Source organism: Bubalus kerabau, chromosome 10 (assembly GCF_029407905.1).
Source record: "Bubalus kerabau isolate K-KA32 ecotype Philippines breed swamp buffalo chromosome 10, PCC_UOA_SB_1v2, whole genome shotgun sequence".
Lineage (NCBI taxonomy): Eukaryota > Metazoa > Chordata > Mammalia > Artiodactyla > Bovidae > Bubalus > Bubalus kerabau.
This window is the reverse complement of record NC_073633.1, coordinates 40110884-40135212: the sequence shown is the minus strand read 5'-3', so window position 1 is coordinate 40135212 and position 24329 is coordinate 40110884. Positions and strand designations below refer to the sequence as shown.

At 42.1% G+C, this 24329-nt stretch overlaps 1 protein-coding gene across 50 annotated transcripts in view; it reads left to right on the top strand.

The window, feature by feature from the left end:
• Positions 1–24329, top strand: part of LOC129621202 (uncharacterized) — a 488210-nt gene that overhangs the window by 2888 nt on the left and 460993 nt on the right. For 18 of the 50 annotated variants that reach the window (XR_008699138.1, XR_008699137.1, XR_008699134.1 and 15 more), the window contains exon 3: positions 19455–19511. The exons of 30 other annotated variants lie outside the window; for them this stretch is intronic. Coding sequence is in view for 1 of the 20 variants with exons in the window: in XM_055537344.1 (XP_055393319.1) it covers positions 10052–10170; positions 19455–19511 (176 nt within the window). In the remaining 19 variants the exon portion in view is untranslated. Of the gene's footprint in view, positions 1–10051; positions 10171–19454; positions 19512–24329 lie in introns of all 50 variants that reach the window. 2 more of the 50 variants (XR_008699097.1, XM_055537344.1) reach the window with 1 other exon arrangement.

Sequence of the window (24329 nt, the reverse complement as noted above, 5' to 3'; positions counted from 1 at the left end):
GTGTGAGAGAAAATGTTTAATTCTATTCTTAGCAGATTTCAATGATACAATATGGTGTTATCAACTATAGTCACTGTCTTATCCACTAGATCCTCAAACTTTATTCTCTATTCAACTTTTTATGTTTTATCATCTTAATGCCCCTCAGGGCATCAATAAGGATGGGCTGGTTTGACTTTCATTGTAGAAACTTGTTTTCATTGTTTGTCACCCTGCAAGAAGACCACACATCCATAGGTACTTACTAATAGGGAAGGGAGCTGGGAAAGCATAGTCATCTTTGGGACTTGATTTAATGCGTACAAAGCATACCTCCTGCATCCCAGTTTCTTCTCTTTCCACCAGGACTTCAAGTTCCTCTAAAATAAAACCTTGGAACTTTTTTAAGCCAGAAAGAGCCTTCTGGTCCAACTTCTCAGTTAATAGCTGAAGAGGTTGGTTCAAGGAGGTGAAGTGACTTTTGAGCGTGTTGATTGGGGGGAAGTCCAGAAAACAATTCAAATGCTCGTACCTCCAGCTTAAAGTCTTGACCTTCATAGGGCTTCACTCTTTGAAATTCATTTCATATGATTTCAAAAATGTTTTAGTAGTAAATCAGAAGTGCTTCCCAATTTTCCAGTTAACAGCAAGGTATGTGCCCACAATTGGGAGAGGTGAGAGGCTAAAGAGGGCTAGGCAAGAGAGAGGAAGGAAAGACAGCAGAAGAAACTGATGTTAGCTTGTTAACCAAAGGCCCACCTGCACTACGTATTCCCTTCTCTTCCCTTCAAATGGAGTCCCAATCCTCCTGGACCCCACTCCCGAGTTTACTGAAATGCTTACTGCTGCTCCCAGGAGAGTGTTACACTTTGGCTTGAAGCCAGGATTGTCAATTGCCTTAGAAACAGAACAGGTGTTTAGAAACACGATATCACTTCAGATTTACCCAGCCTAAGACACGATGAAGAATCACTTTGATTCTCAAGCAAGTTTTATGGAACCTGAGGCATCTGGTCTTCCGGGGTTTCTAGGAATTGTGAAATAATCCTTCTTCCCAGTATCAATTTTGTAGGGTGAGATGTTTAGTCATTCTGACCACAAAAGAAAGGCCCAGGGAGCACCTTGGCTTGTATTAGAGCCATAGAGATGGTTAAAGATTAAAAAAAAAAAAAAAAAGACAAGTTAGCTTGCAGAAGAGGAGAATGTGCTTGAGTTCTGTGCCTTTTTTGGTACTGAAATTGTAAAGGTGTTGATCCTGTTACTTTCACAAAGGATGTGGAGCAATACCAGCTTCTTTGGAAATGGGGAAGGATTTCCTAAAAGTGAGAATGATAATGCATCAGAATGTTCCTGAGATAGATTGTGAAATGTTTTCTGGTTGTCTTCACCCATAGTATGGATTTAGTAGTTAATCTGGAATGGAATGACCTCCAGAGGTCCCTGTCACGGAGGAAGTCTATGCGTCTGCCAGGCTGTGACACGATGGAGTTTCCAGGACTGCTATGAGGGAGTTGGCTTCTGACGCTAATGAAACACATTCCTCCTAAAGAATTTAACTTTTCTGAGGTTCTATTTCACACCACCCATTTATTAATGATAATTTTTCAAATTTTGTGAACAGTTATCCCATGTGCAGTCCAGATTAAGTGATATTTCCAAATTTTCTATTGTTATTTTTTCTCCCTCTGGAAGAAAATTATGAGTATCAGTTAAAAGGGTAAGACAGGCACAAATAAAGAAAACCCCAACTATTGTGTGAAGAATTTTGAAGATTAAATGTGACATGGAGATTGGCATCCAATTTCAGTCTGGATGAAAGACTCACATGGCACTGGGAAATGTGGCCAGCACCCAAATGGCTGGGTTACCCGGGCATTTGTTTTAAGTGATATCCATCTCTTGGGAGGTTGTTTTTTCCCTGATCCCTTTGTTAATAGTGAGATCATGACAATTTGCATTTTGTAGAACTGAGCCAAGGGAATTGTCACTCTTTCTAATTTAAGAGGATGAGTGTGTAGTCTGGAAAAAGCTTTTAATTTTATTATGACACCAAAGATAAGCACTATTGCTTCCCAGGGAAGAGGTGTACAGGGAGGACATCTTTCTCTTTCTCCACCCCCCTCCCTAGCCTCCTTTCTTCTCTTTTCTTCCCTTTCCATTTTCCTATTTTATCTCCTCCTCCTCATCTCCTCCTCCTCCTTCCTTTTTTCTTCCACTGCTCCTTAGGCATTTAGTGAGGACGAACTGCAGTACCACACGGAAAGCACTTGCAAGTGTGTTAGTGGCTCAGTCATGTCCAACTCTTTGCAACCCCATGAACTGTAGCCCACCAGGCTCCTCTGTCCTTGGAATTCTCCAGGCAAGAATACTGGAGTAGGTTGCCATTCCAGATCTTCCTGACCCAGGGTTCAGACCCAGGTCTCCTGCATTGTGAGTGGATTCTTTACCATCTGAGCCACCAGGCAAGCACTTAGTTCACCATTATTCAATGCCCTGGAACTTTATGACCACTCCCTCTGTCCCTCATTGTCCCAAGACTTCAAGGCAGAGGGCACCTATGTGGCTTCACCCTTCCTGATTCCCTTATTGGTCTGTCTGTCCTTCTCTAAGAATGGCACTGGGTGTCTTGAGCCTCATGGCCTTGTAGATAGGTTGGGAATTGGATTCCATGGGGGATGGGGCATGGGAGGAGGGCAGAGGTGTTTTTACAAACAAATTGATGGAACTTAAGTTTCAGGGCTCCTCATGTGCCTGGGTTCCTTCCAAGGCCGTAGAGGGGTCCTACTGATATGTTCACATGGTCATATGCTTGGTAGCATTTATTAAAGTAAGATATTTTAACTGCAATTGGTTAAGTCCACTGAATTTTCCATTCTAATTTGTTTCATTCACTCTCCCTCTCATGTTGAAGAGTTAGAGTGACTGCAGGAATTTTCTGGATCTAATAAAGAGGGACATAGAAGAGGGATCTATTTATGTGGTTTGCAGTCCCTTGTACATACAGTGAAGTAATGACTAGCTGTCCTTGCCCTTTGATGGCTTCCGTGAGTATTCCTAGCGCCCACCTGGTATCTAACAGGAAGGTGTAGGCTTAAAGGTAGTATCGTGGCGTATGTAGTGTCTGATGTGGATGTGTGTGTGTGTGAAGAAGAAACAAATGTTGACATGTATGGAGTCAGAAAGTATGGAAAAGTGTTATAGAAATGTATCATACAATTTTTTTTAATTTTGTGATGTTTTGTGGCATTTGTTACTTTAAGTATTTTCTAATTTGTTGTGACTTTTCTCATTTTAAGTAATTATTCATTTTTACCTTTGAATTTGAAATTTTTATTATTTAACTAAGTAAAATCATCTAAACTATATACTTTTCAGGCCCAACCTGAGTTGAGTCCTCCCTGGTTGAGGGGCATAAGAAGGAGACTAGATAGGGAGAAAAATGAGGAACACCATACTGAACAATATCAGGCCAGTTTGTGAAAGACACTCAGGGCTGGGTGCACAGGTGTCTGTGTTTTGGTGTCTGTGCCCATGTGCAGGTGTGGTAGGCACTGTAGACACTCAGGACCACTTGCAGACACTCAGGACCACTGCAGACACTGGCGCTTCTCCACACAGCGGAGAACGAATTAAGCCAGAGGGGGAAAGGAAAGTACAATTTAGCTGTGCTAATTATTATAATAATTACATGAATTACTTACCACTGATACATAACTATTGTGGAGCAGAATAATAATTACATATACCAACTCACATTTCCATGTAACTTGTTTATTTGATTGTAACCTCACATATTCTCTACGTGCAGTAATCTTGCAAAGTTTGATGAGTGAACTCCAACGGCTAAAAGCTTTCCTTGGTGTAAGATTTCTGTAGCTGAACTCATGATGCCTTCAGTGTGCCTATGTGTCAACATCCTGTTCTGAAATGCTTTCCACTATTAAAAATAATGGACCCTACATCTTCAGTGATTAGAGTTGCCTTTAGGCTAACTTCTCCCTTTAGGCATTTTGGAAGATGGTGTGGGTTACATATACCCTGTAGGATAGGTCATTCTTTTATCTTCTATGTGCCAGATTTTGTTCTGTCTACAAATGCAAACTGCCTTAGTGTAGTATTTAAATGTACACAAGTATTTTCTTTTATGTTTTCCTGTAAATGCATGCTCTGAAAATTTCATCATTTATGTAAGTATGTGTCATTTTTAAGTGCCTATTTTGTGGCAAAGACCTGCCATTTGGCCACCAGGCCTGTGACGGAGGGGACCCACAGACCCACAACCCTGACGTTGAGGGATGAGCTGTGAGGGGAAAGCAAGGAGGCATGGGAGTGAGAAGGGGCCTCTCCTGGCCTGTTGTGTGAGTGGGGTGGGGGGTGCAGAGGTCACAGAAGCTTTTCATGAAGAAATGGCATCTAAGCTTAGTCTCGGAAGACTGTTCAGAAGGCTTGGGTCTTGGGATAAAGAGGAAAGGCCAGTTAATGTGTTGGCATTCACAGCCACCACTTTTGCTTTCACTGAACTGTTTTAGAATCTGGGCAGGAGGCTCTGACCAAGGGCCCTGGAGAGGAACATCTGTGTTTTTTATTCTCCCCGGTGTATTTTGGAAGAGCAGTTCTTTCAACTCTTTCTTGGCTTCTCTTGCCTTGTGTGGTAAGATAATACTACAGAGCCAGGAAAGCAATTAACCAAAGCCAGTAATTAACTTTCTCCTTCCATGGACATAATGAATTGAGGTTTCTTGGCTGATGAAATCTACTGTGGATTGTTCTGTCTAATATCTCCTTTGTTGGCAGCTTTGCCAGCAACATAGACGCTGCATTTCCTGAGGTTTAATTAGTCCAAAATCTCAGAAGCTCAAATCATGGTACTTTCAATTTGTATGTGTATCAACATCCTTCTCTTAAATACTCCAGGTTCCTTCCTGTGTATTTCTCTTAGCACAGAGCCTTGAATCGGAAGGTACACAGTCAACTCTTCAGAATAAAAGAGGAATGAATGTAGGAATGCATATCCAGGATAAGTTTTATTATCAACAGGACTGAGTCTCAAAAATTAATAAAACTCTACAAAACTGAGTAGGGAAAATACAAGAAGGGGCAAATTACAAATGCCAATTCAAAATATTTTCTCATTTTCCTTGAACTTTTCTCTTTGACTCATGGTTCATTTAGTAATGTGTACACCAAAAATAAAAAAATAAAAAAAAAATAAGAAAATGCTATAGAATTTTTAAAATTGCCTAGAAAACCCTTTCCCAGATGGAAAGTAGATAATAAGCTCTATTTTCTTTCATTTTTAAAATACCTTCATTTAGATAAAAGTATTCATTTAAAATATCTTAGGGAAAAAAATAAAACAAAATAGGAATAAGTCTCAGAGCATGGAGTAATGTGGGAAATAATTTTTGTGTGTGTGTGAATCTGCTTAATTATGCTAACCTTCCTTCCCTCTCTCTCCCCTCACAAAAACTATACACACTCACAGAAACACTATACACTTCAAAAAGAGATTTAGGAAGTAGTTTTCAGTCTATTTTTAAGCTCATAAGGGTTTAAAGACTAATCCTTTGTGAAAAGTCATCTAATTCAGAGAACATGCTTTGTTGTGGTCCAAGAAAAATGTATTTTCTTTGAACAGTATAGGTTTAAAACACACACACAAAACTCAAAGGAAAAAACAAAAACCCTCCAAACATAGTTATAGCTGAATGGCCAACACAGAGAAGTGAATGGCCCCGGATGACATCCATAAAAAATAGCAGTGCTCCCTCTGGCTGGCTGGCCTGGTTAAGGGACGTATGAAGGCCAGGTTCAGGTACCAGGACCTTGTTCCCCTCTCAGCGCCCCAGTCAGGGAAGTTTCCATGGCCACCTAATAGAATCTGACCTGAAGCCTGCCAAGGTGAGGGGCGACACAGGTAATACTCCTTAGCTCGGGTGTATATCTAGTGAAGACCCAGCTGTTTCCTTTTCTCCGTGTCTTTGTCTGTCACCTTGGGTTATGGGTCTAAATTGAAATAGAAAATTGTTCTCTAAGTTACAGCCCCAACAACTAGGAACACTTACTGTATTCATATTTTCAGGCTTACACAGATAGATTTAGAGATTAGATCTAAATGAAAAGAATTCTTAGGCTGAGAATTATGAAATGAGTTACAGGAGTTAAACAATTCTTTTGGCAGTAAGGACAAGAACAGGTGTGGCGTTGAACAATCTTTTCTCTGTAGGGCTCTGTCTCTTGATCTGCATTTAGATAATTGCTACAGTCTCTTCTAGTTCTGACGTGTGTGTGTGTGTGTGGGTGTGGGTGTGTGTGTATGCTAAGTTGCCTCAGTCGTGTCTGACTCTTTGTGACCCCATGGGCTGTAGCCCACCAGGCTCCTCTGTCCATGGGATTTGCCAGGCAAGAATACTGGAGTGGGTTTCCATGCCCTGCTCCAGGGATCAAATCCAAGTCTCCTGCATTGCAGGTAGATTCTTTACTGCTGAGCCACCAGAGAAGCCCCTCTGACATGATATCTTTCTCTAATTCTTCCCCTTACTGCTTTAGATCTAATATGCTCAAATGTAGACAGGTAAGCTGATCAATGTGAGACTTAGTTGTGTGAGAGGAGATAAACTACATATGGTTTCTAGAAATACTAGGTACTATATACAGTATACTATAAAAAGTATCAGTCAGATGACATGACAGCAAGGAAATGGATTCTGGCTAGTTTAAGCAGAAAAGGGATTTGTCCCAAAAATGATCTATAAGGTAACCCACAGACTCTCTGGAAGGCTGAGAACTATTTGAAATAATGTAGTATTGCCAAAGCCCACCCAAGGTTGCTTTGGTAAGGACTCTGCTCAAATTATGGATAGCTGGAACATTTGTTTTTATCTCCTGAATATTGCCAAATAGCTAACCCTTGAGTGTAGATTTTCTATTGAGGTAACTGACTGCCCCTAGAGTTGAAGCTGGCATACACATATTACACCATGCATGCTGAAATATGGAGAGGAATACAGATACTGCCAAAAAAAAAAACCCAGTTATATGAGTCCCCACTTCCCAGGATAAAAGACAGGAACTCACCACACCAGCCACCCTTGCTACTAGGCTGTCAACTGGATGCCCTTGTACCTGACTATGACGTTAGTAATACAAAGAAAGAGGTAAGACTTTATTAATAAGCATAATAAAAATGAGAGATGGATTTTTAATATGAAAATAATGGCATGAATTAGCAAGATAAATATTGGGTAAAATTAGGATATTATTAAAGACTGAATTGTGTTCCCCCCAAATTCATATATTGGACTCTAACTCTTGAATGTCAGAAAATGGTTGTGTTTAGAGATAGGGCCTTAAACAGATGATTAAGTTAAAATGAGGCCATTAGGGCCGGCCCTAAGCCAATATGACTGGTGTCTTTGTAAGAAGAGGATGTTTGGATATACAGCCAGAGCCAGGGATGCACAGGCACAGAGGAGAGACCATGTGAGCAGGGTGAGATGGGAAGGCAGCTGTCTGCACACCAAGGAGCAAATCCTTAGGAGAAACCAACCCTGCTGACACCTTGAGCTTTGACTTCCAGCCTTCAGAACTGGGAGAAATAAATTTCTGTTGCTTAAGCCTCCCAGATGGTGGTAATTTTTCAATAGTAGTCCTCCCTTGGACTACCCAAAATTTCTGAAATGTGTAAGATTTGAAAGTAAACTATGGCCTCCTAGGAACTACTTGAATTTATAATTACTAGCTGTGCTGTATATGACTATGGATCTAAATCTGGAAATCAACCACCAATAAATCATAGTAACTTCTAATTAATTTAGACTCCCTAAGGGGAAGAGAGGCTTCCCAGGTGGTACAGTGGTGAAGAATCTGCTTGGACATGGTTTCAATCCCTGGGTCGAGAAGATCCTCTGGAGTAGGAAATGGCAACCCACTCCAGTATCTTTGCCTGGAAAATTCCATGGACAGAGGAACCTGGTGGCCTACAGTCCCTGGAGTTGCAAAGAGTTGGACATCACTGAGCAGCTAAGTACACACACAAGGGGAAGGGAATAAGTAACTATAAGCCCTAATAATTTATAAATTAAAAAGTTGATCTTTGCATGGATTCTAATCTTACTGGAAGGTGAGCATTATTGGATTTAGAGAATCTATTTGAAAATCATCTAGTTAACTTGAATCATCTAATTGAATCACTTCTGTACCCTCCAAAAAACCAAGATACATTTGAAAAGCTATCATCAACAGTGGAAAATCTATTCGCACATACTGTTGGTGTGTGTACAGTGTGTTTAGACTGATATGGTAGTTTGTTAGTGCTGTCCACCCATACTTCCAAGTCGTTTTCCTTTTAGGCAAATGTAGGATAGAATTTCTTTGATCTTTTGAAGGCAGGCATGGTTGTATGACTTGATTTGACCCATAAAATGTGATGGGAAATGATGTGTGTCCCTTGCAGTCAGAGGCTGTAAGGACCCATGCATAAATTTCCAGCTTTCCTGCCCCTAACCTGAGCAGCAATAACGGATGACACTGGATTGTGAAATGGGCCCTTGAGACAAAAAACTTAGAGCCTAAGTGAGAAATTCAGTCTTCATTGTTCCATGATTTTAAGATTTTATGGTTGTTTTCTAAAGCCATAAAACTTAGCCCATCCTAGTTAATATAAATGATGACAGCAACCCCAGAGGTTGCCTTGCTCATCACCTTAAGAGCTGGAAAAGATTCATGATTTAAAAAGCCTGAGTAGTACAATTATATCGCAAAGAAAAATGGTGGCTTACTTAGATAGAATAAAATCGAATAAGAATAGTAGTATACTATTGAATAGTATACTACTGAATAGAATAAGTACACTACTTGAAAGTGGAGGATTAAATTATGAGTATAAATAGGAAAGATTATGTGTCAATCTAAAAATCCAGGACAATCAACTGGAAAAATATTCATCTTGTTGAACTAATGTGTTCAAAATACATGTTCAGGGGTCAACAGTTTTTCTTTTCTATCAACCATTGCCAATTAGAAAATTTAGTGGGGAAAAAACAATCCTTTTCAAAATGCAATAGTCTGTACAAATTCAGAAGGATCAATAAACCATTGTTTTAAAGTTTGCAAGAAAAAGCACTAGGACAAGACAGTATGATTGGATGAGGAAGGTGGGGATATTGACAGATTTGGTCTTGTAATCATGTGAATGCATCATCTTTTCAAAAGATAAAAATTAAGTAATATGCCATCTGAAGAGGAAGACGTGTTTTAGATTTGACTATATACAAAAAGATTCTATGTGTTAAATGATGCTATGAAATAAGTAAAAATTAAATGAAAATATTTGTAATGTATATATGACCAAGGAGATATTAATATATATTCATAATCTTTTCAACTCAAAGAAAACTATGCGTAATCCAGCAGAAAAGTAGACACAAGACACAAAAGATAATTTACATATAAAATAATACAAATGACCATTTAATCAAATGAAAAACCAAAGACCAATCTCACTAGTGACAGAATAAATAGAAATCGGTTTTTCAATTTGGCAAGGATTAAGAAGAAAGATAACATACAGTGATGGTATTGTAATAAGAAGGATGATTTTATAGTAAAAAGTGAAAAAGCAGATGACAAAAATGTTTCTATTTTGCAATAAAAAATACATGCCTATATGTTTGGAACAAAACACCTGTACAGAAATACATTAGGATGTCAATAATAGTTATATCCTGTTGGCCATGCATAATTTATATTTTTTGCTTTTAATTTTAATGTATTTTTCAAAATTTCCATGACAAACATGTACTATTTTTATAAACAGAAAATGTCATTAAATAATAATGTGAGATAAGAATCTAATGTCCCCTGAGTCCAGATTTCCTCATACTCTCATACCTCCTCCTCTTCATAAAATTCAAATTAAACTTTATTTCCTGGGGCTGTCCTCACTAAAGAAAACTCTTAAATATTTTTGTTTAAATGATTTTTAGTTTTTAGAATTAGTATTTATTTTAAATTATTTTGCAATTAATTATAATAATGGAACAGAAGTATTTCCCCTGTTTTTATTGCGCAGCATGGTTTTAGCTGCATTATGAATTCTTTAGTTCAGACTGGGCTGCTGTCCTTTGAACAAATATGTTTGGACGTCTCAACAATGAATTTAAAAAGAAACTTTTGGGATACAACCCATTGGTGAGTAGCTGGTGCTTCCAGTTCCTGTACTTTGAATTTCTGTTCCTTTATTGTTCTTTAAAATTCTACAGGTGACTTTAAAGGTGTCTTCTTGTCTCCAGTATGAGACTGGACACTGCTCTGGAGGGACACGTGTACACATGCTAGACAATGGGTCGTTCCCTGCCCTTCCTAGAGTATGCACTAGGCACTCAGCAAATGCCAGTAGAACAAACTGGAAGACTCTTGGTTTGGAGGCAGGTAGAACATCAGGTAGCTGCAGCGAGGAGAGCCCATGCTGACAGGTTACATTCCAGCAGTTTCCAGGTGAGGGCCGGGCATTGTCTTTCTGGTCCCTTCACCTGGATCCAACAAGCAGATTGCATTTCGCTTCCATAGAGAAAGGCGGGGAGCTCAACTCTCCAGTTTCCCCTTAGTCCTGTTTGGTTTCTCTCACAAGCGCACGTTGAGACATTGAACTCCTGATCCAGGGAGGGGCTGCTACCTGAACTCTGGGTATGTGTCTCAGATTTAATCCTTCAAGGACACATCCCTCCCAAAATTAGTTGGCTTTTTGATGGAACATCCCTCAATTTCAAAGCCCCTTCTCTTTCTCTGTCAAATTGTTCTTCCTAAAACTCAACAGTTAGAATTTAGCCAGCAAAAACATAAAATTTAATTTTTATGATGTTTTGAGGGATACTCAGCTCTCAATTTACCTATACTTTATACTGGGGAGATTGACTCTGTCCTCTTAATAAAACTGAGCCATAAAAACCTCTACATCTTCCAGGACCTTTCTGTTTGAGGGACACAGGGTTTTATGCAGAAGGCTCTTACTTCATGTGACAAGAATTTTAGTGGGGCAGGGGCTGTGGTTCAGATAATGTTAATCTTCTGTTCTTATGGGTTTTCCTCATAGCTCAGTTGGTAAAGAATCTACCTGCAACGTGGTAGACCTGGGTTTGATCCCTGGGTTGGGAAGATCCCCTGGAGAAGGGAAAGGCTACCCACTCCAGTATTCTGGCCTGGAGAATCCCATGAACTTTATAGTCCATGGGGTCGCAAAGAGTCAGACAAGACTGAGCAATTTTCACTTTCTGTTCTTATCTCTCAGCTGAACCAGAAACTCCTCTCCTAGCTGATCTGAGGCTTGTTTGCTGGTGAGTGGGTTTCCATGCTGCCCCCGTAGTACGTTTCTTTCTGCATTTAGGGCTTGGAGGTTGTGACATCCACTAATTTTGCAGAGACTGTAGGATTCCCCCAGGGCAAAAAGGTGGCCAGCACTCGGATCATCTCTGAAGGCTCAAGTTTAGTGGGACCTGGAGGGATTTTTCCTTAAACTATGAACCACAGGCTACCTGAATTGAAATCACCTACAGAACTTTTTAAAATGGCAAACTCCTGGATCCAGCCCCAGAATCCCACTTCCTGGGGAGGGGAGCTCTAGGATCTACATTTTTACCCAGACCCCTGGGAAATCTGGTCTGGAGGCTCAATGCCAAGTCCAGTTCTCTTTTTACCAAGCAGGATGCCTCTCATCATTCTGTGCCTTGTTTAGCAAAGAGCTTTGTCCCTGTCTTCTCCGGGAGGGGGTTACGGTGACCCAGCCACCACCTTTCATTCTGTAGATATGATTTGAGAACCTCCTATGTTCTAGATACTGGAAAATCTCAAGAGATCTGAGGATGGCATCCAAAGCTGCCTTTGGGGCCAGTAGCTGAAGTACAACAGTTTATGTTATCACTGAAGCCTTTCCTCTTTTCCTGTTGGAGTCTGTGTGCTGAGAAGCCCTTGCATGTGGACCCCACCCCACTGAGTAAGCAAGGCCCTCCTCCAGTCCTCTTTGCTTTGTGGCAGAAGTGGTGTTGAGTCACATCCACTTTGTATTTTGGCAACAGCAGCAGCGACAATTGTCACGGCAGAGGATGTTTGATTGATGGTGAGATGTGATGGGAAGAGGGATCAATGGTGTACTTGCTCATCTGTTTTTTGCTTATGTTCAGGCACCCTGAGTTCAGATTTAATTTTTCAACATCTCAACAGCTTCTCAGTTTGTCTAGAAGGTCTAAAACAAAAAAGATGTATCTAAAGTCAGCAAGAAGCATCTGTTAATTTCAGAAATATTGACTAGCCCTTTTGGAATCTTATTCATGAGTATTTTTCCTTCATCCTCACCCATAAACCCTTTCTTACTGTTTGCCCCAAAAGGCCCACTGCTGGCAGCCATCCGACTTAACTGCATACTTTGCTTGTTTGTTATTCTCCATCTTCCTTGGGATAAAGAGCTGCAGGAACAATGTCAGAGGTATATTAGTCTACACAAGACAGGAGAAATGAGAAATAGTCCCTGGAGAAGTAAGCAAGAGAATTAAGTCTATGAAACTTCTCCATCTAGGGATATTGAGAGTGCTTTTTGAGCCTTCTTGGAATCTTTATCTCTGCTCCATTTGTTTTTCTAGCAGTCATCAAGCATTTCTGAGTGCTTCACTCTGAATGCTCTCTAGCACCCATTTTACTTATGAAGAGACTAGGGCAGCGAGAGCTGTTTAAATTCAGGACTTATACCCAGACCCTGCAGCTCCTGCATCTGTGCTCTTAACTGCTCTGTGTTTGCCCTTCTCAAGGGATCCTGCATTTCTCTCTATGTCCTTTTAAATGCCTGACTACTTTATTTCACCTTTTCAATCCCTTCTGCCTGACACTGGACCCTCTGGGCCTGAGACTGACTCACTAAAAGTCAGAACCACAGGATTCTGCAGGAAACATTCCCAAGGAGCAGGGAGACTCCCAGGAGAGGGGGATCTTTGCCTTCCCTGGCTGAGTAGTGAGAGAAGGGCATGGGGGTTAGTGGAAATCATCAATATCTATGTTATGGAGAGTCTTGCTTGTTGGCTGGGCCACAGTGAAAGGGTCTGTGCGCTAGTGCCTAATAATGGCTGACAGACATTTCTTTAAACATTTTATTTTTCTAGACAGAACCCATCAATATGCTGGTCATCAATATACTGACAGGCTTTGCCTCTGCCCATGTTCTGGCTGATATTGATAGGTAGGCAGAGTAGGATGAGGCGGGTGGGGCAGGCTTACTGGGTCCAGTACAGCCTGACCTCCTCACGGTGGTGTCTGCTCTTACTCCATTAGTTGAAACCTTTTTGTGATATGGGTCCTTTTGCTTCTGTAGTATAAGGAGCTCTGATTAGTGTCCCTCCAGTGAGCTTGTTTGCCTCTTTATAAATAATCTCAGCCCTCAGTTATTTCGTCCATAGGTTAAACCTTGTGGGCTTATCTATCTCAATTTGGACTTCTTCCTGGGGTTTGGCAACATCCCCCTTTGCAAGTCTTCTTCAGATCACTTTCAGGGGACTCTTGTTGTCTCTCCCACATTGCTAATTAAAATGCACAAGGAAATCTAAAGTGAGCAAGCACTGACCTTGGGACACCCTGCTGAGCACCTCTTACTGAAGACTTGCCTGACAAATTCACCTTTCCTTCATAATCTTTTGTTCATATTCAAGCCATGTGACTTGTTTTCCCTGCCAACTGAACCATGTTAGCAATTAAAATTTCATGAGTTGCTGTATGAAATACTGCAACTTGAGTCCAAAAATGCAGCATCTGCTGTGTTTCTTTTCTCCTATCATATGGTTACCCTTTCTAAAACAAAAAAACCAAGATATCATGTTGTTTTGCATTCTTTGTCCTTAAGCAAGTATTTTTTGGTTATTTATTGAGAATTCCACTGCCCTGGATATATCTACAAATCATATTTTATACCGTCATTACCCTTACTTCGTTAATTACAGACCTACAAGTGCTGCTTAATTTCAGGATAAATGTTTAGATCTTTCAGTTTTGACTCCTTCCACCCCTCTATAAATTCAGGGAAATAATGAAACCTTTCACTGGTTTCTTACCCAGGTCTTTGAACATCCCAAACTACTTATTACCTGGGCCCTTTGATTTGTAAATGTTCAGGTTGTCCAGCCACTGCTTTTTGTGTTATTTTCCGTCAGCTCTATTTGTAGAGTCTTTGAAGTAATACCATGGTATCCAGTTTCTTTTATTTAGAAAAGTCTTTATCCGAGAGCAGTGGTTTTGAGCTAGGGCTGCACATGAGACTCCAGGGTGGAAACTTAAAAATACAGGTGCCCAGCTATACTCCTCACAAGGTCTTCTGAGTGGGTAGGTTTGGGGTGGACTTTGGGTGTCTGCATGTTTTTAAAAGCTCCTTAGTTGAATTTTAAGGGCCCCTGGTTGAGATCCACATTCCAGAGCGAGGCCCAGGTCTGTAGGGTCTAGATGAGGCCCTGGTCCTTGGACCCGGATCCTGGACTCTGCCTTCTATCACTGGAGGAGGGTCCGTATGAGCCGGAACGTGGGTATGAGTCCGTGTGAGTGGGTGTGGGGGGAAGGTGAAGGGCATCTAAGAAAGGACGGCTTTCTAGGTGGAGAGAAGAACAGGATGAATGACATGGAGGCTGGGAAGCAGGAGCTGGCTGGTGGTGAGGGAGGAGCTGGCCAACATGGACCTGAGTGGGGGCTGCCTGATGGGGAGCAGTGGGCGTCCAGGCTGGATGTGGGTCAGGGCCTTGACTTCATGTCGGAAGCAGCGATGGAGGCCAGGCCTGTGCTATTGCCAGGAAAGAGGCTGCAAATCCTAATGATGTCACCTGCAGAAATAAAGCCAAGTCCAGTCTTTCTTCTTGTCATTATTTCCAGGACATATTATTTAACACCCAGAACTTTTTGAAGCCATTAAGAATGCACTTTGCTTTTCATGCCCTTTCTTAAGGGGATTATAATACTGATGACTTCTTTCAGCCATTTTGCCCAGTGGCCTGGCTCCTGTTAATGTGATCCCCTGGGCCACTGAACTTTACCCCAGGACCCCTTTCTTACCTTCCAGCCAAGGCAACCAACGATGGCGAACTGCAGGCAAAGGTCCCTGTTCAGCACAGGGTCTCAGCCACTGCCTAGTTTATTTTTGTTGAGTTTATAGGTTCCCTTTACAAGATGAGGAAGGACAGGATAAGAAATGAGGAGCTCATTTGTATTTTAATCTTTCCCCAAATGTACTTGGACAGACATTACTATCTACATTTTATGGCCAAGAACACTGAAACTTGAAAGAGGTTAAGTAACTTGCCTGCAGTCACAAAATAGTAAGTGGTGGAACGAGGGTGGAGAAACCAAGTCTCTCTGGCCCCAGACCCATGCTTTTTCCATTACACCACTTCAGCCTGTCTCGGTCTTGGTCGGAGTCTTGGCCAGGGGCTGTGGAGGCACCCCTGGTGAGGTTAAACTTTATTTGCATTTTAAATCAGACAGTAGTCTAATGGCATGTCTGGGCTTATTGGAGGATTGGGGGCAGATTTCAAGCAGCGTAAGTGCACGTAGTGCCTGGGAGGTTGATAATGAGGCAAGAAGAATTGGGGTGGTTGCAAGACCAACTTCGCCTGCTTTGCAGTTTTGCCCAGAGCTGCGGTAGCACCTGGGGCTGTTGTTCAAGCTGAAATAGCAGCACTTCCTTGGAGTTCCTAGCATCTGCTCTCTCCAATCTCATCTTCCTGCTTGGCAGAGGAGGAGAGGGAGGCAGTTGCAGCTCTGGAGATGTTTTTGAGTTGTCCCAGGTAATCCTTCTCTCGGGATATTTCTGGCTAGTACTTCCCTTTCTCAGCACTTCTGAGAACAACAAAGGGATGGATGAGCTCAGAGCGGTGTTGTGTCTGACAGTGTTGTCTGGCCTACCAGGTGTTGTGAAACAGTCTTCTAATAAATCTCCGAGCTGCTGGAATAGGATCTCCATGCAGGTGGGGTAGACCTAATATAGTGCCTGACACAGAGCGAATGCTTTTGAAATATTTGTTGAATAAACACAAGTGTTCTAGTTCCACATGGGCTTTTCTTCAATGGTTCTACATCAAAGAGCTATCTCTAGTTCTATAGGCAGAATAGAGAGGAACTAGATCCATTATGGGCTTCCCTGGTGGCTCAGATGGTAGGGAATCCACCTGCAATTCAGGAGACCTGGGTTCGATGCCTGGGTCAGGAAGATCCCCTGGAGAAGGGAATGGTAACCCACTCCAGTATTCTTGCTTGGAGAGTCCCATGAACAGAGGAGACTGACGGGCTACAGTCCTTAGGGTTGCAAAGAGTCAGACACAACTGAGAGACTAACACTTTCACTTTCAAATCCATTATACCACTCTTCTTTTCCACGGTTAGCTTTCTTATTTTACCACATGATCACTTGAGGGTCCCTTTGTCACTTTGAGTTCTCAAACCAATTCCTTTGGTATATTCTTGCATTTTAATCATGCGATAGGAAAAAGTGAGGTGAAAAGGAAGGAGGGGTGGTCAGCATCCCTTGGTGACTTTTGAGAACAAAATATCTCAGGCCCCATCTGCTTTGAGGAACTCCTCACCTGTGGCCAGGCTAGGGCACTTTTGGTTGGAAAGGGCAGGGGCAGAATCCCCCTCACTGAAGGCTGGGCACAAAGAAGATGAAGACAGGGCTCATCTGTCCTTGGAGTTCAAGTGTCTCCTACAGACAGGCTGTAGTCTCAGGAGTGTGGAGTAGTGGTAGGGACGGTGTCTTGCCATTCACTCTTTAAAACCTTCAAATTATTCATTCCAGGTGTTTGAACTATTTGGGGAGTGGGGGTCAAAACCTGGGAAAATGAGAATGTTTGATATTTATTTAGACCTAGAAAATGGGGCTTGGCGGTGGAAGGGGGTCAGAGTCTCTGAACTTCTTTGGTGCAGTTGGGCTCTGTTGAAAGTGAGAGAAAATGCACAGGGGATTACTTAACCACGAAACATAACTTGGCCTCACAATTAGTTTATAAGGTAAAGCCTTATATTTAAAGAGCACACCCCTTCCTCACTATTAGGGCTAGGTTACTCTCTCCTATTTCCTAGAGATTCTGAGCGGTATCCTCTGAAGTGAGTTTCTTTTATTGGAATTCTTTTAATCTAATGCTTGTGATAAAAGACTATAGGGTTTTGAGGTGGGCATTATTAAGTGAATTCCTTCTCACTGAGTTGTCAAAGACAGCCAAAGAAATCAGAAGTCTTCAAGAGCTAAGTTGTTAGCTCAGAAAAACCAAGCAGAGCAAAGCAAACCAAGGGAAAGTAAAGGCAAGCAGACCCAAAGCACAGCTCTGATACTTAGCACTGTGGAATGGGATTCCAGAGGACCACACTGTACCTTAAAACGCAAACTAATACTAAATTCCACTCTACATCAAGCTTGCCAAGTGGTCACTTTATTCTCAAAATATCCAGTGCTGGGAAACTCACCATCTTTTATCTAAAAATCAGTATAACCATGAGATAGAATTTTTACTCAATAAATCAAGTTTGACTGTTTTCCTGGCTTTTCCTCACAAATTTACCAATTGATCATCTCATTTCTTTAGGGCTTGACAGTTCTGTAAGTAACATGTTTGTGAACCATGTATATTTTTATCGTTCTGTATTCTGCTGCTTTTACTAAATGTATTTGTGAACACTTTCCTATGTCACAATATACTCTTTAGAAACGTGCATTGTAATGACTGCAGAGAGTTCCATATTATTATTATTTGTATTGCCCTCTTAGTTTTTAAAGTGATACTGTCACAACATCAAATTCTGATTTCATCTCTTGTTATTTCCTTAGACTATTTTAGACTTGAGACTGCTGCATCAAAGTGTGTGAAAAGGAGAAATCCTAACATCCTGAAACATTTAGGATTTTAATGTATATTGTGTTTCACATGTTGCTTCGAGGTTTGTGTGCAGAAAGTTTAGTTGAGCACCCTCAACATTTGTGAGAGGCCAGCAGAAGGAAGAGGAGGGCAGAGGAAGCTCTGGAGCTGTAGTGTACTTTGATAATGACCTCAGCTCATCCTGGGGAGCTCTGGAACTTGGGGATCCCTTTAGAATTGTCTCAGATTGAGGCGAGTGGGCCAAGCCTTTGTGCCATTATGTTGACCACTTATTGGCTACAGGTGGACTCTTGTGGGTGGGGTTGTTCCTAGGTGAGGTCTCTCCCTTTAGCCAAGGGCAATTCCTAGAGAAGGACTCAATTGTAGGCTGAGGGTGGCTAGCAGTCTTGGCAGCTGGGGGATGAGTCCTCAGAACTGAAGGGGAGAATCTGGTGGTGCAACACAGCATCCACCGAAGTTACCCCTTGCACTTTCTGCACAATAAACACCTGATTTCTTCTAAAAAAAATTCATCCTATCTGGGAATAGAGCCTTTAGGATTCTGGTTAGCCTCTTTTCCTTGGGAAATGTACAAGAGAAATTTTAATGGGTCAAACTACAGCTCTTAACCATAGAGCTGTTCTCAGCAACACCTGAGGTTCATCGAATCCTTTCTCTACAACCCACTGCTGATTCTCTTCCTCCCTGGCTAGCAGTTCTGCTGGCTCAGGGCACATACCGTGTGGGCGACCCAGATACTCATCTTTGAAGGAGCTGAGCCCCTGGTCGTTGTGCTCTTTTCTCAAGCATGACTACCGACTGCTCTTACTTATTTATCATTACAGTTGGTTAGGAGGTTAGCAAGAGATGCCACATAGGTCTTTTTTGGTGCCATATGTACTCCTCTCCTTCCCAGTGTGTGGCAACAGCCCAACCTTCTTCTGATGGCCAGAGTCAATTACCCCTGCAAGGATGATGCTGATGCCTTTCTCTGCTTGTTGAACTCTTGTTACAAGAGGTCCAAAGTGTGACTGTAGCTTAAAGTTTAATGGATTCTTGCAGTGACTATGGTGGAAGTATTTCTGTTCTTGGAATCAGAATCTCTAGCTCTGTAGAGCCCAGAGTTTTGGAGTTGAAAGAAAGAAATTCCCTCGGTAACTCATTGGATGGGATGGTAAGTGGGATTACCCCTACTGCTATCCAAATCATGTGTTCTATATAGAGAGGACACAGTTCTATACAATTCACATTGATTAGGGGGTTCACTGCATTCTGCAGCATGACACCATATCCTTAAGTATTACCTCTAATGTGGTGCTTCAGTGATTTGTTGTTCAGTTGCTAAGTCATGTCCAATTCTTTGCAACTCCATGGACTGTAGCGTGCCAGGCTTCCCTGTTCTTCCTATTTGCTTAAATTCCTATCCATTGAGCCTGTGATGCTATCTAACCATCTCATCCTCTGCCACCCTCTTCTCCTTTTGCCTTCAGTAGCTTCTTCAAATGACTATTCTTTCACTCTGTAAAGTCAAGAGCTTCTATGTGGTGCAGTATGAGACAAGATAGTGGAGCCCATGGTCCTGTGTTTAATACTATTTCTCCCTTGTTTTAGGTTCCTTGGTATGATGAGATACTATGTGGGATTCTGTGTTTATGAACTAAACATGAGGTAAGCCCTTACACAGTGATGCCAGACAAGACTCTATGAGCAAGAAAGGCAAATCCATACAATGAATATGTGTTGATTTCATTCAAGATGCATTGTTGGCCCTTCCATAGAGAAGGTGGTTCAAAGTAATTAGTGCACCACAGAGTAGCTGGTTAATCTTCTTGAAGAATGGTTCTGTACCAGGGGCTTGGCAGTAATCTTTGTTTGTGCCAATCTGGTCACTTAGCAGCAGCAGGAGATAGGTCAACATTTTCATAAACAGGATTCCTGCTTATCCTCCATCCCTGCCATCTTGACCTCTTTGTTCAAATGTCTGTAGGACCAGCACGGGTGTGGCAAATGAGAGAGGCTGTCGACATCAACTGGCCAAGTTATTCCTTCTACTTGACTGTAAAGTGCCTCTTCATGATGAGTGCTCTTTGGTGGACATTAACATGGGGTCCAGAGATCTCACATTTAACGTCCAGTTCCATGCTCTCTCCTAGACCTCTTGTCCCTCATCTTTTAATCTCTCTCCTTTCAGGCCACTAACCAACCAGCCGAGTTACTGACCACTGACCATAAGTCTGTATGTATTTCACAAAGTGAGTGATTCTGTGCATCACTGGAAGCTCACTGGGAGAAAATCCCCTCTCTGCTCTCTCTCAGGGTCACTCTTGAGTAGGACTGAGAACACTGAAGTCCATTTCTGGTTTGCATCTATACATCAAGCTGACTCATTTGTTAACAACATTTGACATTTTTTCTCCTCCATCAGCTGGACATCAGGAACCTCTGTGCAGCTAAATGTGGTGCACCGGGGGTGAATGGCTCTGTATCCACCAGTCTTCAAAGTACTGGGACATTTCCTTTTCCTCAGTTTATGATTACTGAAATAAATAGCCGTGGGCCCTTTGGAGAAGACTAAGGCCATCACTACCTTACACACCTGCTGAGCCATTGCAGGCTTGCTCCTTCCGAGTACTTTGGCCTCTCCTTCAGTCAGAAGGTGAGACATCTGATAACTGGTTTAGTTCTGGAAACTGGGCAAGGGATCACAACTTTTTATTGGGTGATTGCCCTTAGCCTCCTGATCATTCAGTCTTGGACTATCCAGATTGAGAAACACTCTTGTTGACAGCCCATCTTGCCTGCTCTTAGGGATGCTATGTTCTATTAACCATTCCATTGCTCCCTGCATGTCTGATGTCCCTGGCTCCCACTCCAGTTTTTCTGCTCAGTACAATTATTGCATTCATTTTGTTTCTGACACTTAAGCACTGTCACTTAGCCTCGATTGTGTTTATTATTTCCTTTTATCTCCATTGGTCTCTGGGAGCCCAGCCCTGTAATAGCACTGATATGGCCCAGCCTAGAGAACAGCACCACTGAGCTTCTTCTTGCTACTGCTGCTCCTCCCAGCACATCCCTCATCACTGGCAGATGCAGCGTGGTCCCAGCCTGCCTCCTGCAGTATATAATCTGCTAGTAGTTTCCAGCTTCCATTGTTTGCCCCACCTCTTGTCTACCCCTTTGAGCCTTTGATTTCTTCTTCCATAATATATCCTGGTGGTCTGGCTTTCTAGTTTTCCTTACTGTGAACCATGCTTCCCAGGTGGTACTAGTGGTAAAGACCCTGCCTGCCAGTGCAGGAGACATAAGAGATGGGGTTTGATCTCTGGGTTGGGAAGATCCCCTGGAGGAGGGCATGGCAACCTACTCCAGTATTCTTGCCTGGAGAATGCCATGAACAGAGGAGCCTGGTGGGCTAGAGTCCATAGGGTTGCAAAGAGTCAGACATGACTGAAGCAACTTAGCATGCACATATGTGAACCATTGCTTTTTTATAGTTTCCAAGAGCCATTCTAGCAGAATGTTAATAGCATCTGCATGGGTGCTCATGAGAGAGTGCTTTCATAGCAATGATCTCTCTCTCTTATTCACACTTATCTTCCACTCCCCTTGTTGCATGTTGTCTGGGACCTGTGGCCCCTTTGGGGTATGGTCTCTTTCCTCTCCTTGGAGGCCTAGCGGTTTCCTGGCCAGTTTCAATGTGACTTTCTGGTAGCCAGAACTAAAGAGATGTGCCTAAATCCCGAGGGACACCATGTCGCCTTGCCAGATGGAGACCCTTGTATTTTTTTCAAGCAAGAGAAGGACGTTAGTTTTTCACAGGGATTGTGTATCAGGTCAATTGTGTATCTCCAGGAAAGTAAAGTTTTCTTTTTCATCTGTGCAATTAGCATCCTTTGTAACTCCAAGGGTACCACCCTTCGCTAATTTCCCTTCTGCAGTAGCAAGCTACATTTAGCTGTGCCTTCCACTCTAACCTTAAATAGCCAAGGGCATCAATAAATCATTTTTTTAACCTTCCTCCCTTCTTACTCCATTCCTGGTACCTCCCTCCCTTAGGACATGCACAGCTATTTGGAAATTCTTGGAAAATCGCTGCCAGCAGGCTGGCTGCTCCAAACAGTTATTGGTTTGTTGTCTATCCAGTAAATAGAAAACTTGGAAACATTTTAGAGAATTTCTCACCTTTTCTACCTTCCAGTGTCTGTAGCAAGGCCAGACTGGGACTCTATGCCAGAATCTGAACACAGGAAATAAGCTTAGGAACCACCTAACTCTGTTGGTTCTTGGGCATTCTTGGGACCGGAGAATGTTTCTGTCTGGCCAAAAATACTGAACTGGCTGCAGGCCGTGGAGGGCAAGGCGAGGACAGCTCTCAAGACAGAAGCAAAACTGTACCCTGTGTTCTGGGTCTGCCGTTAAAACAAAACAGGAAAAGACACACATCTTTCAGCCCTGTGTTAATTCTATGTGAAGATTAAAGGCTGTAAAGGTCACACATTAATGAAGGAACTTTCTCCATGAGCTGCCAAGATGCGGTTGCCTTTCTGTTGAGAAAGTTAAAGTTCATTCTCTGGGATATTTGGGTGGCTACTCAGCTCAACAATGCAGTATCTTTCTTTCTTTTCCTTTATATTTGATCCTGTTGCCCTTAACCCAAGACAAGGCAAATTTCTCCTATTTCTGAGATTGTATCACACCTGGTTTACCAGAATGGCCGACTCTCCTCTCTTTGGGAAGAGGTGGTATTTGGTTCTCTCAAATTGTTGATGGGACAAAAAAATTAGGAAATCTGAAGGCCAGCTTTACTCTACAATTCTTTTTACACGAGCAACACTTTGAATCAATATTTTCTGGGAGAAGTAACATGTCCTGCTCACAAAAGACATATCAGAGACTGTTTGACCAGAAAAGGCCATTCCATTTTAGAATGAGGATGTTGGTTCTCTCCTGTTTAGAGGGCTTTCTATTCCCATAAGATTTTCAGTTAAGCCTTAGCTGGAATGCAGTGGAATCAGCCCAAATCCTCAGCAAGCCCCGATGAAAAATGTCTCCAGGGACCTGTAATAATCACGTAAAGGATGCATAGCCATAAACCTATGAGTTTTCTCCCAAGAGCTTTGCTGATATTGAGTGAGGAAGGGTCCTGCTATAGCTGATTCATTATGAAAAGTGAAGGAAACAATGGAGGACCCCAAACCAACACTCTCTGCAAATCTTTACCAATGAGAAGTTCTTGGGGAAGGGAAGAATGTCTTTTCTAGTTTTAGAGTGGGTAAAACAGATAATCCTCACCTATCCTTATTTGCCTAACTACTGCATCCTATCTGATCAAGGTATAGTTCTAGGCTACAAATCCCTAAACCTCCATGGATTGGACCATGCCCAGTGACTGCCAGTTGATATATTTAGACCTCATTGATTCTAAATTCCCAAAGGTTTTGAGGCTGCAGGTGAAACTCAGCAAGAACAAGACTCCTACAGCCCAGCTTTGGCCCAGATCAGGCCAGAGAACTGAAGTTCTTCTATTAATGAACAATTTTTATCAGATTTCCTTTTGTATCTCGGTTGTGCTTCTGACTCCACCTTTCCATGTGGGTTCCAGCAAGATGGAGAAGATTAGGGTTGGCTGATGCTTTAAGGCAAACATTACCTTTCTTTGACTCGAGAAAAAATCGATCTCTCCCTTCTCAACTGAGTAGCTGAGGTTAGGAAATATTCTAATTGAAGGAGAAAATGTTGTCACTGATCTCAAAATGTGGACTCTCCTCTCTGACTATTGCTTCTTAACTGCCATCTCTCCTTTGTCCCTACATACTCAGCCCCCGTGTTCTCTTGTTTCATGAGTGTGTAAATTCTCTTCTGAAGTTGGAAAAACTCTGTAGAGGAACTGTTGCCTGTAGAGCTACTGTAGCCTATGCCAGTGTAAAAGCATGCAAGGATCTGGGGCTGGGTTGGGTCAGCATACATATTTATAACCAGGATGGTCAATAGCAGAGTGGCTAGAGGGACTTTGCAAATCTGAGCATGAGGAGAAAGGATAGCAAAAGTCAAAACTGGAGTGATATCTAATGTCAGGTTCACGGGTATGGCAAGACCTCACAGTGAAGATGAATTGTCAAAAGGATTAGGACGAGAAATCAAATGTAGGTCCCCAAAGGTGCAAGTAGGTAAGAACTGATGCTCTGAGGTCTAATTTCATGCAAACTGGACTGTATATAACAGAGTCAGGTCTATTGGAAAGGGGGCCCGGCAGACAGGATTATGACTTCAATTGCTTAGTCCTGACCCTCTGCTTGATCTGGGAACTTCTTCCTGGATGCAGTGGACCTCCTTTGCCCTTTGGACTCTAGATTGTGGTCAATGACTTCAATTTTTTCTAATACCGTGGCCTGCTTAAGCAGCCAGCTTTTTCTTAAGTGCTTTATGTGTTAGTTGTATTTCCCTAATGGTGGCAATGGAGTTATGTTATCTTCTTTAGAATCT